Here is a 13,592-nt window from a genome sequence, read left to right as displayed (position 1 = left end):
GCTTGAGCCACCGCGCCCGGCCCAGTTTTTTCATTTGTAAAATGAAAATCATCACCAGCTTAGATGGCTGTTGTTAGGATCAGAAATATTTCTAAAGTATCTAGGAAATACCTGGCATATGACTGACACTCAAAAAAGGTGAAAATTATCATTATTATGCAATTATACTACCATTGCCTGAATGTAGCACAATTTAACCGCTCCTACTGTAGAATATTTACATTGCTTCATTTTTTTGTATATATGTAATTACATTTATTTTTGGCTATTATTAAAAAATTCTAAAATTATGATGACATCTTTTGGATATTAACCTCTGTGTTAGGCAACATCTAAAACATTCCTAATGACCTGATCTCCTGGTATTCATGTCAATGTGTGATCCCTTCCCCTAGAGTGTGGGCTGGACCTCGTGCTTACTTCTAGTAAACAGGCAAGAGCAGAAGTGAGGAGATGTCACTTCCAAAATTAGGTTACAAAAAGAATAGGACTTCCACTTTTTCCTCAAGCAAGTAAGCTGCCATGCTCTAAGTAGCTCCCATGGAGAGACCCAGGTGGCAAGGAACTGATGTGTTCAGTCTTCAGCTAGCAAAAATAGCCTGGAAAAATAGCCAGTCAATAATCTGGAAGTGAATCCTGCCCCAGTCAAGCCTTAAGATGACTGCAGCCCTGGCCAAAACCTTGACTGCAGCATTGTGAGGGATCCTGAGTCACTCGCACCCAGCTAGTTGCAGAGGAATCCCTGACCCAGAGAAACTGTAAGACAATAAATGATTGTTTTAAGCTACTAAGTTTTGATCTGGTATACAGCAATACATGACATATGTATCTTAACTCTGGTAGGATAGATCACTAGAATTATTGGTTCAAATGGTAAAAAACTTAATTTTCCAAAATGTCCACAATGCTTCAACACACCTGTTAGTATGTGATACATGAACGCATCCACTGTCATACTGTTACCAACTGTAAATATGAAATTTTAATCTTTCTTATTTTGATAGGAGTAAAAATGATATTTCATCATTATTTAATCTGTACTATTTTAATTTATATTGGCACATTTTCTATATACATTTTTTATTCACATTTCCTTATGGGTTTATTTGTTCACATTTGCCCTTTTTTATTGGGATGTTAAGTGTTTTTCTTACTTGTAAGAACTATTTATATAGTGAGGGCAACCTGTTGTCTATTATATGTGGCATACAGTTTTTGCTAAAGTGTCCTTTATCTCTTAATTTTATGTTTTGACATAGAAATGTTTTTAAATTTTTACATAATAAAATATTATCTATTTTGTCCTCCTATTTTTCCATTGCATTTAGCTTTAGAAAGTGTTTTAAGAGTCTACTGTTGATTTCTACCTATGTATTTCTTCTGATTATGTTTTTTTTTTTAGCATTCACCACTTATTCCTTCTGGAATTTATTCAAATTCAAGGTGAGGATATAGCCTGATCCCTCCCCTTTCCCAATAGCTAATTTTCCCAGCATTAGATACTAAATAATCAATAACTTCTCCATTGACTTATTATGTTTACTTTACTAGAAATAAAAGTTATTTTATATAAAAAGGGCTTATTTGGAGCTCTAAAATTGTCCATTTATATTTAAAATCTTGTATAGAACTAAAACATAGGGTCTCAAATCTTGTACTGAAACCAAATTGTAATAAAGACTATCAGTTAATACCTGGCAAGGAATTTCCCATTCTATTCAAACTCCTTCATTATGCTTCTTTTAAAAATGGCCATAACTGTTCTTTGCCATATTTATTCTTGCAGATCATTCTATCACTCAAAAAAAATGAGTAAATTTTATACTGGGATTAAGGCAAATCTGCAAATTAATCTGAATAGACCTGAAATCTCTACAATATTAGGTATTCTTATCCAGAAATTTTTCTATAATTACTCAAAATCATCTTTTATACCTCTTACTAAATTTTGGTCACTTTATTCATGTATCCCATGCATTTCTTATTAGTTTATTTCTAAGTATTTCATGTTATTATTGTTGCCACTACTATTGATTTTCAACGTAACTTTTCCACACCCCCATCTGAGTATTACTGGTATATAAGAAAGCTACTGGCCACTTTATTAAACCTTTTTACTAATTTTAAAATCTGATATTTTAAACAGCTATAGGTGACTCTACAACTATTAATACAACCTAATCTAAAAATCATTTCATATTTTCAATAAAACTACATTCAACTCTATTAATAGCTAATGAACTGGAGATGCATTACTGCTGATTTGGAAAGAATATTACAGTGACTGGTTGTTAACAATCCACCTTATCGATCACTGACTCCATAACTGCTAATACAAGATGCTCCAAGAGGTGCTTGGAAGAGATAAAAAGACACAATGCCTACCACTGATGGATTTACACACAGACAAGTAAACATAAACTACCTGAGAAACAGGCAGAATGGGGAGCACTGAGAAGGACTACATGCTGAGCATTAAAGAATAAAGGATGAAAATTAATTGTAGAAGTAGAGGCCAAAGGGTAACTTTTTGGGAAAAGAGGGATTCAAGGCACACACTGAAAGCCTAGTATGAGTCTGGCAAGCAAAGATAGATAGGATGAGGAAGGCAGGTGTTCCAAGAAGAGAATGAACAAAAGATGAACAGCTTCTTCCAAATTATTTTATTTATTTATTTATTTATTTATTTATTTATTTAGACAGAGTCTCGCTCTGTCGCCCATGCTATTTATTTATTTATTTATTTATTGAGACAGAGTCTCGCTCTGTCGCCCACGCTAGAGTGCAATTGCAGGGAAAGTACAGAATGTATTCATAAAGTTGGCAGCACAGCTAGGATTGTCTATAGGGCACACACAAAGAAATCCTGTAAAATAAAGACAGGAAAACTAGATGGGGTGGTACTTGTTGGGGCCTTAGATAAAAGAGGAAGTAGCCTCTACTCAGAGAAAGGTACCAGAGTGTCTAGTCAAAGAATGATGTGAATGGAGCTAAGCTGAGCAAGGTTCCTTCTTCAATTTAGAGCATGGAGCAGAGAACTTTCTTTAGAATAAACATGTCAGATATAAAAAGTAAGAACATACAACAAAAATGAATGTTATAAAAATCACATTGCAGTTAATAACAAAACATTACATATTATAGAAGCTATCTTTAAAATAAATATTTCAGTTCAGAAATTTCAGAATGCAACGCTGCTGGCCACAACCTTTACCTTTAAATGTAATGAAGTTTCTCTAAATAGAACACATAATTGACATTCACAGATGACATCAATAATATTCAAATGGGTAATTTAAGAACAGATTTCATAAATCTGAAACAACTCTACCACTCAACTCAACAAGACCGTCACCCATGCATAAACTGCATAAATTGAAGTTTATCAAATCTTTCATGACCAAACCTTACCCTTGGGAAAAAGTGTTATTATGCATACATATAATTTTAGTTAATAATCGTAAATATTTTTGCTGGAGTGTTCAATGCTTTAACCAATGGAGCAACACAGTAATATACATATATACAGGTTTTAAACTATTAATAACTTTATTAAAGATGAACAGCTTCTTCCAAATATTGTATTGTATTGTATTGTATTGTATTGTATTTATTTTGAGACAGCTCTGTCGCCCAGGCTGGAGTGCAATGACACGATCTTGTTCTCACTGCAACCTCCGCCTCCCAGGTTCAAGCAATTCTCCTGCCTCAGCCTCCTGAGTAGCTGGATTACAAGCGTGCACCACCACACCTGGCTAATTTTTGTATTTTTAGTAGAGACAGGGTTTCACCATGTTGGTCAGGCTGGTCTTGAACTCCTGCCCTTGTGATCCGCCCACCTCAGCCTCCCAAAGTGCTGGGATTACAGGCGTGAGCCACCGCGCCCGGCCTATTTTAATATGGCATTTTCTATAAGCAAAAATTTTACTCAGAATCTCCATCTAGCTCAGTCTTTGACAAACATATTTGGAACACTTGTTTCCACAAGGAGATGCATCCAGCCTTCTCTCTGCAGTCTTCAAGCACCAAAGTTCTAAAATTTTGTCTCCTCTTTCTACTTTGTAGAAAGACATTAAACATGAGCCTAGATCAATACCACTGGAATTCTTGCCTGCAAGTACCCCGGCATTTTGGCTCAGGATTTGTATTCCAAATCAAAGAACCCCTAGATTTCTCAACCTAGGATATCAATGCTATCTTGCTAGTTAGTTTCTGTGATGAGATACCACAGCGAGAGTTTAAGGGATGGCAAACACCACCTGACTGCTATCCTCCCATGTTTTAAAAACTCTAGAAGCACTATAAAAGTATATATCCTTTATTCCCAGAGGTACATGATAGACTTGAAGATGTGATTCACTTAACATGGGGTTAACATGTAGAACAGCATTTCACCACTATACCAAATAGATCCTGAAAACAAAGAAGTATTCCATCTGGGAGGGAAAAAATAAATGAGAGAAAAAAAAAACTGTAATTCTGAAGAGCAAGAGCTGATTCACCTCTGAACATGGCATTTTTGGAGCTGACAACTGAGAACCTCCGTCTTTAGATCTATCACTGGGACATTCACTGAAGCTGGGGCTGTGGTCGGTCCTCTTAGGCAAAGCACCAAGCACAGCTCTCAGGAAACCTGACCCAGCTCTTCTGCTTTCCAAGATTATAGCTGTTTACACAATGGTTTTACCACTTTAATTTAACCCACCAAGAAACTTTGTTTTTACATAGACTATCTTGGCATGGATGTAATAAAGAATATAAAGGTGACCTGTATTCAGAAGACCTCAAATTTTATGTGCAGCTCTGTGAATCTAGCATTCATTTTGGCAAATTATACCTTCCTGTACAGACGTGTTGCTTGGTATTTGGGATGCTGCTTATTAACAAAATTACTGTTAAAATATTATAAATTCCAATTAAAATATATTAAATTACTTTATATAGGAAAAAATCATGAATCACTATAGAAAAAAATCATGAATCCCTAAGACTGTCAAGAAAGGATTGGTCAAGAGAAATTAAAATGACCAATTTGGTCTTTTCATCTAATTAATATTTACTGATAGTATTTTACTGTATATATCCCCAAAATACTTCCTACTAATATTTCAGGAAAATTGGGGAAGAGATGGCTGGGCGCAGTGGCTCCGCCTGTAATCTAAGCACTTTGGGAGGCCGAGGCGGGCGGATCACGAGGTCAGGAGATCGAGCCCATCCTGGCTAACACAGTGAAACCCCGTTTCTACTAAAAAATAAAAAAAATTAGCCAGGCGTGGTGGCGGGCGCCTGTAGTCCCAGCTACTCCGGAGGCTGAGGCAGGAGAATGGCATGAACGCAGGAGGCAGAGCTTGCAGTGAGCCGAGATCCGCGCCACTGTACTCCAGCCTGGGCGACAGAGCGAGACTCCGTTTCAAAAAAAAAAAAAGAAAGAAAGAAAGAAAAAGAATTCATAAATGGCAACTATTTTTCACTCTCAGAAAATCAAAACTTTAAAAATCAGTTTAAAGAAAAATGTTAACTGCATATTCTCTTTCCTTTGCTCCTCAAAATACCTCTTCATCTTTTCTGTGTTCCCAAACTCAGCGGCCCTAGCTGGAAACCTCGTCAGTCAGGCAAACAGCTAATTCCTCATTTCCCACATCCAATATCTACTACCTCTTGCCAACTGCACCTTCTCTGGGGAAATCTATCCACCGTCTGGGCCTATTCAGTCTCCTCTCCGGTCCTGACACACAGACTACCCCACTCACTACCTCTGCTAACTCCTGCAGAAATCTTTTTAAAAAGTGAGCCTAATCCTGCTTAAACTCCCTCCTACTGCCATGAGGTTCTTCAGAGCACAAAGTGCTTCATGATCTGGCCTCTGAGCATTTCACACATCCTGTCACACTACGTCCCAGTCACATCAAAATTGTCTCAGTTCCTAGAACACTACTTGCTCCTCTTTCCCTCTGGGCCTTTCTACATTGTTCCTTCTGGGGAGTACAACAAGCACATCCTTCTTTCCACTCCATTTACTCCGAAAACTCCTACACTGTCTTTCACTACTCAGTCATCAATTACTCTAGGAAACCTTCCCAGATGCCACAAGTCTTTTAAGTGCTTTCAAGTGCTCTAACAGAAACTATACTTCCCTGTCCCCTTTGCACTGGAGAATAACTGAAGGTTTCGCCATTTGTTTGCCCCTCAGTCCTTTCCCAAACTATAAATTCTGTGAGGAAAGAGATCTGCCTGTCTTGGTCCTCATTGTGTCCCTAGATCTTAACAAATGCCTACTATATATTAGGTGCTAAATATATGTTTATTGGAGGTTGGATGTATCAACACCAACAATGTTTTATTTATAAATATGGAAACCTAGAGTAGTTGCCAGTTTATAAACAAATTGGAATGCAAAGTCCATTTTTAATTGGATTTTCAGAAATTAAGAACACTCTGCCAAGCACACAGAAAAAATGTTATAAATGAAAATTAACTTATTTTCAGCAAAATTTACACCATGATTTACCTAGAATGCTGTTTCTCCACTGGAATGCTACCACCTCACGGGAGAGACTTTATTTAATTCAAGGCTTCACCTCCAGCATTTAAAACAGCAGCAGGCACATACTAGGCACCTACCAATTATTTACTGAATGAATACTAAAAATATTTCCAGAAACCTCCAAGGTGAACCCAATGTCAAGGCTAAGACCCTCTCGTTAGGGTCTCTCAAGCAACCTTGAGAGTACTGAAAAAAGTCTTGCTACTGGAGGAAAAAAAAAAAAAAAGAACGAGGCCATAGCAATGCTGAGACCCTACCCTAACAGCTAGAGAGGGCTTCAGAGTAAAGAGATTTCTACTGACAGAAATGGTTAGGTCAGTGTCTGTCTACGACACAGAAGCATCTTCATATATGCAAGCTTTTTCAAGAGTTCACTGTCCCTAAATTAGGAAATGCTTTTAATGGCTCCCAAATATCTTAGGGAGGGGTCACCAATTTATCTGACAATCTGGTTTAACCACCCTTCCACCCTCCCACCCGCATACACACAGAGGTCTTGAATCTTCTCTCAAGGAGGGAAAAAATGTGTATCTTATTGTACATAATTTCTGGAACACAAGTTGAAAAGATTTTCTTCATACAATCTGACATATTATAGGTTTATTATTTGTACTAAAAAAAGTATCATATGCCTTCTATATATATCTAAGGCCCAGTTCTAAGCAGGAATAAAAAAGATACAAAGATAGAAAACTATCATGTATCAATACATGTAATGACAAGATGTTCATTACATCAAGTAAAAGAAGGTCACAAAAATCATTAACTCAATATTATATTAAAAATACATATCAATAAAATGCAAAGACAAAAATAAAAACTAAAATGCTAAGGACTTTTTTCTTTGTACTTGCTATACTTTTCAAAGTTTTTACAATGAATACATAGACAGAAAAAACAAATATTGTTAAAATACGTTTTATTTTATTTTATTTTATTTATTTATTTTTTTTTGAGACGGAGTCTCGCTCTGTCGCCCAAACTGGAGTGCAGTGGCCGGATCTCAGCTCACTGCAAGCTCCGCCTTTTGGGTTCACGCCATTCTCCTGCCTCAGCCTCCCGAGTAGCTCGGACTACAGGCGCCCGCCACCTCGCCCGGCTAGTTTTTTTGTATTTTTTAGTAGACACGGGGTTTCACCGGGTTAGCCAGGATGGTCTCGATCTCCTGACCTCGTGATCCGCCCGTCTCGGCCTCCCAAAGTGCTGGGATTACAGGCTTGAGCCATCGCGCCCGGCCTTAAAATACATTTTAATAACCTCTTTGCTTTTAAACAAATATTTTTAAATCTAGGAAGGGTTAATAAAACATGCTGTATATACATTAATATAACAGGCTAGAGATATAGATTAGTGAATTATAAGCCTACATATGACACAAAAAAACGCAGAAGCTGATTAGATAACTAAAGACGCACAAAGAGGGGAAAACAGTTTCAAGGAAATAAAGGTCAGCTGCATTTAGTGGTATTGTGAGGTCTCAGGATGTGCACTGAGATGACATTACACAACTTGGTCATCCTATCTGACCCTTAAGGGCCAGACTCCAACTCTTTCAAAACACAGACTGTGTCTGCCTTTCTATTTTGCCTGAACTGTACCACTGGCAGCAAATCATTACACTTTACTAGTAAGAAGAAATCATCATTAGATACACTGATACAGTGACAAGTATTATGACTATCACATCTTTATCTGAATCTATGGCTATATCTACAGCACAGAATAAGAATTTAAGAAAATAAGAAAACACATTACAGAATAAGACCTTAAGAAAATGAGAAAATGTGTATTTTTATAACACACTATCACTAAACTGTTAAAAAATTAAACGTAATGTTAAATTGTTGCTCAGAACACTTGTCTTTTTAAAAGCAAACTGACCTAATCTATACCCTCTCATTTTGCAAATAAGGAAAACTGGAGGCCAGAATCATTAAATGACTTTGCCAGGGCTACAAAGGAGCTAAGACAGAACCAGAAGACCCCACAGCATAAGCTAAGATACTATACTGTATTTGTGGTCTTAGAGTCATTTGCCAAAAACTTTTCTTTAGTTGTAATAAATTTCAGTTCAAATATAAACTAAATTACTAAAAGTGATTTATCTTCTTGATAACTCAATGCAAACTCTAAGAAAACTTGAATAACAGTTATATCTGCTTAAAGTTATGATGACATCCTTCACTATTATTATTTCAGTCAGTACCAGTTTCACAGCTCCCTGGCTCCCTCCAAAACAAAGAATCTATTTGTTGCTTCAAATCTATGGTGGGCTGACATAAATAACCAAAGTAATTGGTGGTTTGGTAACAAATAATTCTATAAAGCAGTTCACTAAGAAGTGAGCCACAGTGATAGGTAAGGTCTTGCACTTTTAAATTTACTAATTTCTATTTTGTTTGCATTTTACACACAATACCCATTGATTGCTTTTGTTTAAAAATATTTTTTCTGTTAAATAAAAATATAAGATATATATGAGAAATTAAGGGCCTCTTCCTAGAGTTGCAGGGGCTCAGGCTCGGTAGCTGTTTTGTTGCTGTGACTCTAAGGCAGAAGAAGTTGGCAAACTTTTTCCATGAAGCACCAGGTAGTAAACAGTTCAGGCTCTGTAGGCAGTAGGGTCTGTAGTAACTGCTCAATTTGCCATTTTGGATTAAAAAGAGACACACATAGCACACACATAAGTGAGCACAGCTGTATTCCAATAACACCATTTACAGATGCTGAAATTTGAATTTCATATAATTCTCATGTACATGAAATATTCCTGTGGTATTTTTTCCAACCATTTAAAAATGGAAGAATCATTCTTAGCTTGTATGCCATACAAAATTGGGCTGTGGTTTTCTGACCCCTGCTCTAACATCTGGGATGATACCTAAGTCAACTGTATAGAACCTTACCCAGTCCTCCGTAATGTCTGATATTCAAGGTGCGCTAAGACAAGTATTCTACAACTGGAATCAGGATGTGTCTGGGAAATCCAGATCTTCTTGGACCAACATTAGTACCCTGGGTAAGTTAATGACTCTAAACATTTACTAACTGTGTAATCTTGGGCAAGTTATTTCACCACTGTACCTCAACTGCCTCAGCTATATGATGAGGATCACGGCTGAAATGAACAGTAAATAAGTTATGAGTGCATGATTAAACAGTGCCTGGCAATTAGTTAAGTACAATATAGGTATTTGTTAAATTTTTTTAAAAAGTAGCTCAGTTTCAGTATCCTCATTTTGGAATGCAGAGGATGGTGAGAAAGAAGTAGCAAATAATGAGCAAACTATATATTTTATCACAGCTCTGCAGCATGTATTATTAAACACATCTCACAACAGAAAGTATGGCTCAAAAGAGTAACTATAACTACTTCAAGATGACACTGTAAATGTTGGAACCAATCTGATTTCAAGTTTCTAGTATGCATGGGAGAAGGGGAAAAAAATGGTTCAGAGGAGATAAGCAAGGGAAAGTGCCTTTCCTTCTTCCATATATTATCCTTTACAATCAGCTCCTGCTTCTAAAATGTGAATACAACTACCTCCACCACTCAAATAATAATAACACTTAACAATTACTGGGAAGTGACTATGAGCCAGACAAAATACTTAATGCCTTCACAGTATCAGCTTTTTTAAGCCTCATAACTCTACTTCATTTTACAGATGAGGAAATGGAGAAGGCCAGATGGCACGGACTAATTCAGGATCATCTATTTCCAAAGCCTGGGCCTCTCATGACCACTACACCTAACTTCTTTGAGGTAAGCCCAGATGAATTTCTCTAATTATGGGCGCAAAAAAAAGAGTTTTAACTGGAATTCTTTTTTTTTTTTTTTAAAAAAAGGATGATTTCAAAGATAGGGAGGGATGTAGAAAACACAAGAAATATGCCTAGAAAGGGGGCAACTATGGTCAGCAGGAGGGGTATGAGGTGGAGAGGGTATATGAGGAGGCAGAATGGAGTTCTAGAAGGCAGAAAGGAAAGTCAGACTAAAACTAACATCAGCCTCAACTAAGCTTTCTTTTCTTTCACATATCCTGGGTGAATTCAGTAAACTGTTTTAGTTGAAAGGACTACTTCTGTAAGCAGGCAGTTCAGGACAATAGGTATAAACAGGACATAACAGACCATATCCAGTGGCTTCACAGCCCACCCTGCTATGGCTATGAGTAAAAACTTTACAGTAAGATGCACCATATCAGCTGATTCTGGGTTCAAACCCTAGCTCAGCCACTTGGTAGGTGGGTGACTGAAGAAGTTCCTGGATGGTTGAGCTTCTGTTTCTTTCTCAGTGAAATGGTGACAATAATACCTATTGCAAGAGGCCATTTTTCCTTTTTTTTCCCTTCTTTTTTATTGACCACACAATGCTAAATTCAGAGTTGTCCCTTGTCAAGCTCAGTTTCAACTACATGATTACATTAAATTATTACGATGTACAAAATACAACTTCTTAGTCACATACTTAATATGTAACAGACATAATCAAAAGAAAAGCCTACCTTATTGTCAATCAGTAAATACATAATGAGCCCTTACTATTTACCCATGACTATACCCAGCATTAAATATATATTGAAGAAATGAAGAGGTGGTGGGTTGAGACCCTACCATCAGACCATGGTTCAAAGTCTGACTCTACCATTAGTTTAGTACCTTGGTGACCTTGGGTCCTAACAACAGAAACGACAAAAGCCAACATGTGTTTGTTAAGCCAGGCTCTGTTGCATGTATTCATCTCATGTAATCTTCTCAATAATTCTATGGAAGTAGGTATCATTACTTTCCTTATTTTACAAATAAGAAATTGAAGCACAGAGAGAATAAACAACTTGCCCAAAGTCACTAGACTCTAAGCAGACAGCAGGAATCCACAGCACTAGCCCTGTGCTCCTAACTAGTAGACACTAGTCTGTAATATGTGCATAATCAACTTCTGCAGGGCTGGTTTAAGGATCAGAAATATGTGGAAACAGCCTAGGATAGTAGTTGGCATGCAGTAGGTGGACAAGAAAAGGCCCAAGGATACATGCTATACTGAAACACAAACTAACAATCAATCTATTCAGGTTCCTTAGCCCAACCTTCTTTCAAAGTCCTGGGACGGTTTATTTATTATTACCCAAGACTGGATCAAAGTTCAAGTTTATATTTCATACTATAGGAGGGTATGAAAAAGAAATTTAAGACTAAGACTATACCAAACTACTGCTAACACTAAACTTTATCTCTACAGAAAACCCCTTATCTGTTTCCACTGCCTCTACCAAAGACCATTCCATAGTCATTGCTGCTGTTGCTTGGAATCAAGAGGTTTGCAGAAGGCATTTAAAAGAAAAGAAAAAAGTGAAAGATTTTAATTTCATCACAAAGAGGTAGATTGGTGAGAATTATTCCTAATTCAAAACAAAATGAGAAAGTTTCCAGGGACTAACAATGATTTATTTTTGAAACAATGCATCAGAATCACTTAAAATACATCAATTCCTACGTTTTTGAGTGCAATTATCTTTTTACTTCAGTACAGCTTTCTTTAAGTCTAGCTGAAGGGTTGAGTTCCTGGGAATCTACATATACGCTTGGTAGTTTAGAATAATTGAATTTGGGGAACACGGTAATCTACTTTTTTAAGTCCTTCACTTTATAAAAGAGAAAAGTGAAGCCAGACAGGGTCAGTAATTTGATTCAAAGTCACAAAGTTTGTAAAGACCCGATTCCTTTCTTCCAGTAAAATGATCTCTTCACTAGCAGTGTTTCTATCCTAAATCAGTTGCATGGAGATGCACACTAGCTATAAAAACCTGGGCAAGAAAACATGAATACAAGGACAGAAAAGAGTCTATAATGGTGCACATATAGAAGAAAAATAAATGCTAATTGATCAAAAGGTTATCTGTTCTGTTTTATTCACCACCGTGCGATTTCGAAATGAAGTTCCTCCAAAGAAAGATAAACAGTAGGATTTTCTCCTTTACATCGCATTAAAGCACAATTACTTGAAAAAGAAAAAGCCCATTAAAAATTTAGGAAACTCCAAAATCCGGAGTCTGCAACTAGCTCCTCCACTGTTTACTGAAACACTTCCTTCGGTCCATGTCGCTAACAACTTGAATCAAAACCCTGGATGTATTTATGCAAGCAAGAGAGAAAGCTAAAAACGTGAAGCTTTCCTCCCTAAATGTTGCCAAAGCTGCTACAAAAGATGACAAGTATTGAAGATGGGCATTTCCATTCATGTCCCTGCATGCCCACTGTTAAGAGGGCTTTTCATTTTTAATTACGTTCCCATCCCGAAAAAGGAACATTAGTTTTTTACCTAACAAACTGTTTTTCGAGGCTCCGCGTTAGGTATGTTTTATGTGTATGACAGATTTCCCAGGGTGCGATGGAAAGTAATTGTAACTCCTGCCCTCAATGTCACTTCTCTGCTGGTGTTTATCTGATAGAGCGCCCTCCTAGGGCCACCACAAGACCGCTCAAAAACAGACTTGGAGAGGGACAGGCCAGCGGGACCCTACTTACCGAAAACACTGCATTCTGAAGCCCAAAAGGTATGGGGGTCAGTCTGGCCAGCGCCACCACTTTCAGGCCGCTTCCTCCCTCCACGACGCGAATAACGGCGCTCAGCTTGTCACTGCTCTGGATCCTGGCGGCCACCCAGGCAGTGAGCAACCGCTTGCAGACCACATGGGCGATGAAGGTGCCGATGAGGACGCCCACCACCATCAGACCCATGCCCAGCACGAAGCCGTACAGGTAGCCAGCGGCCACGTTGAGTACGATGTAGCCCCAGCCGCAGGGGAACGAGACCGCGATGAAGCCCACGACGAAGAGCAGGACCCCTAGCAGCGAGTCAAGGCTCTCCACCCACAGCAGGAGGTGCTGAAGGTAGCGGCGGACCAGGGCCAGGGAAGCGAAGCACAGGGCGGCCAGCACGCAGACCAGCACGAGGCTCCGGCACCAACAGGTGCTGCTGAGGCAGCAACAGCGCCAGTTTCTCACCTCGGCCACGCCGACCAACACGCCGCCGCCGCTGCTCCCG

General features: G+C 38.1%; 1 protein-coding gene across 1 annotated transcript in view; it reads right to left on the bottom strand.

Annotated features, from left to right (window-relative positions):
• TMEM64 (transmembrane protein 64) overlaps positions 1 to 13,592 on the bottom strand; it is a 54,037-nt gene that overhangs the window by 10,920 nt on the left and 29,525 nt on the right. The window contains exon 3 of the mRNA XM_011937201.1: positions 13,073 to 13,586. Coding sequence (XP_011792591.1) covers positions 13,073 to 13,586 — 514 coding nt within the window. The remainder of the gene's footprint in view (positions 1 to 13,072; positions 13,587 to 13,592) is intronic.

Source organism: Colobus angolensis, unplaced genomic scaffold (genome assembly GCF_000951035.1).
Source record: "Colobus angolensis palliatus isolate OR3802 unplaced genomic scaffold, Cang.pa_1.0 Scaffold16, whole genome shotgun sequence".
Taxonomy (NCBI): domain Eukaryota; kingdom Metazoa; phylum Chordata; class Mammalia; order Primates; family Cercopithecidae; genus Colobus; species Colobus angolensis.
This window is presented reverse-complemented; position numbering and strand designations above follow the sequence as displayed.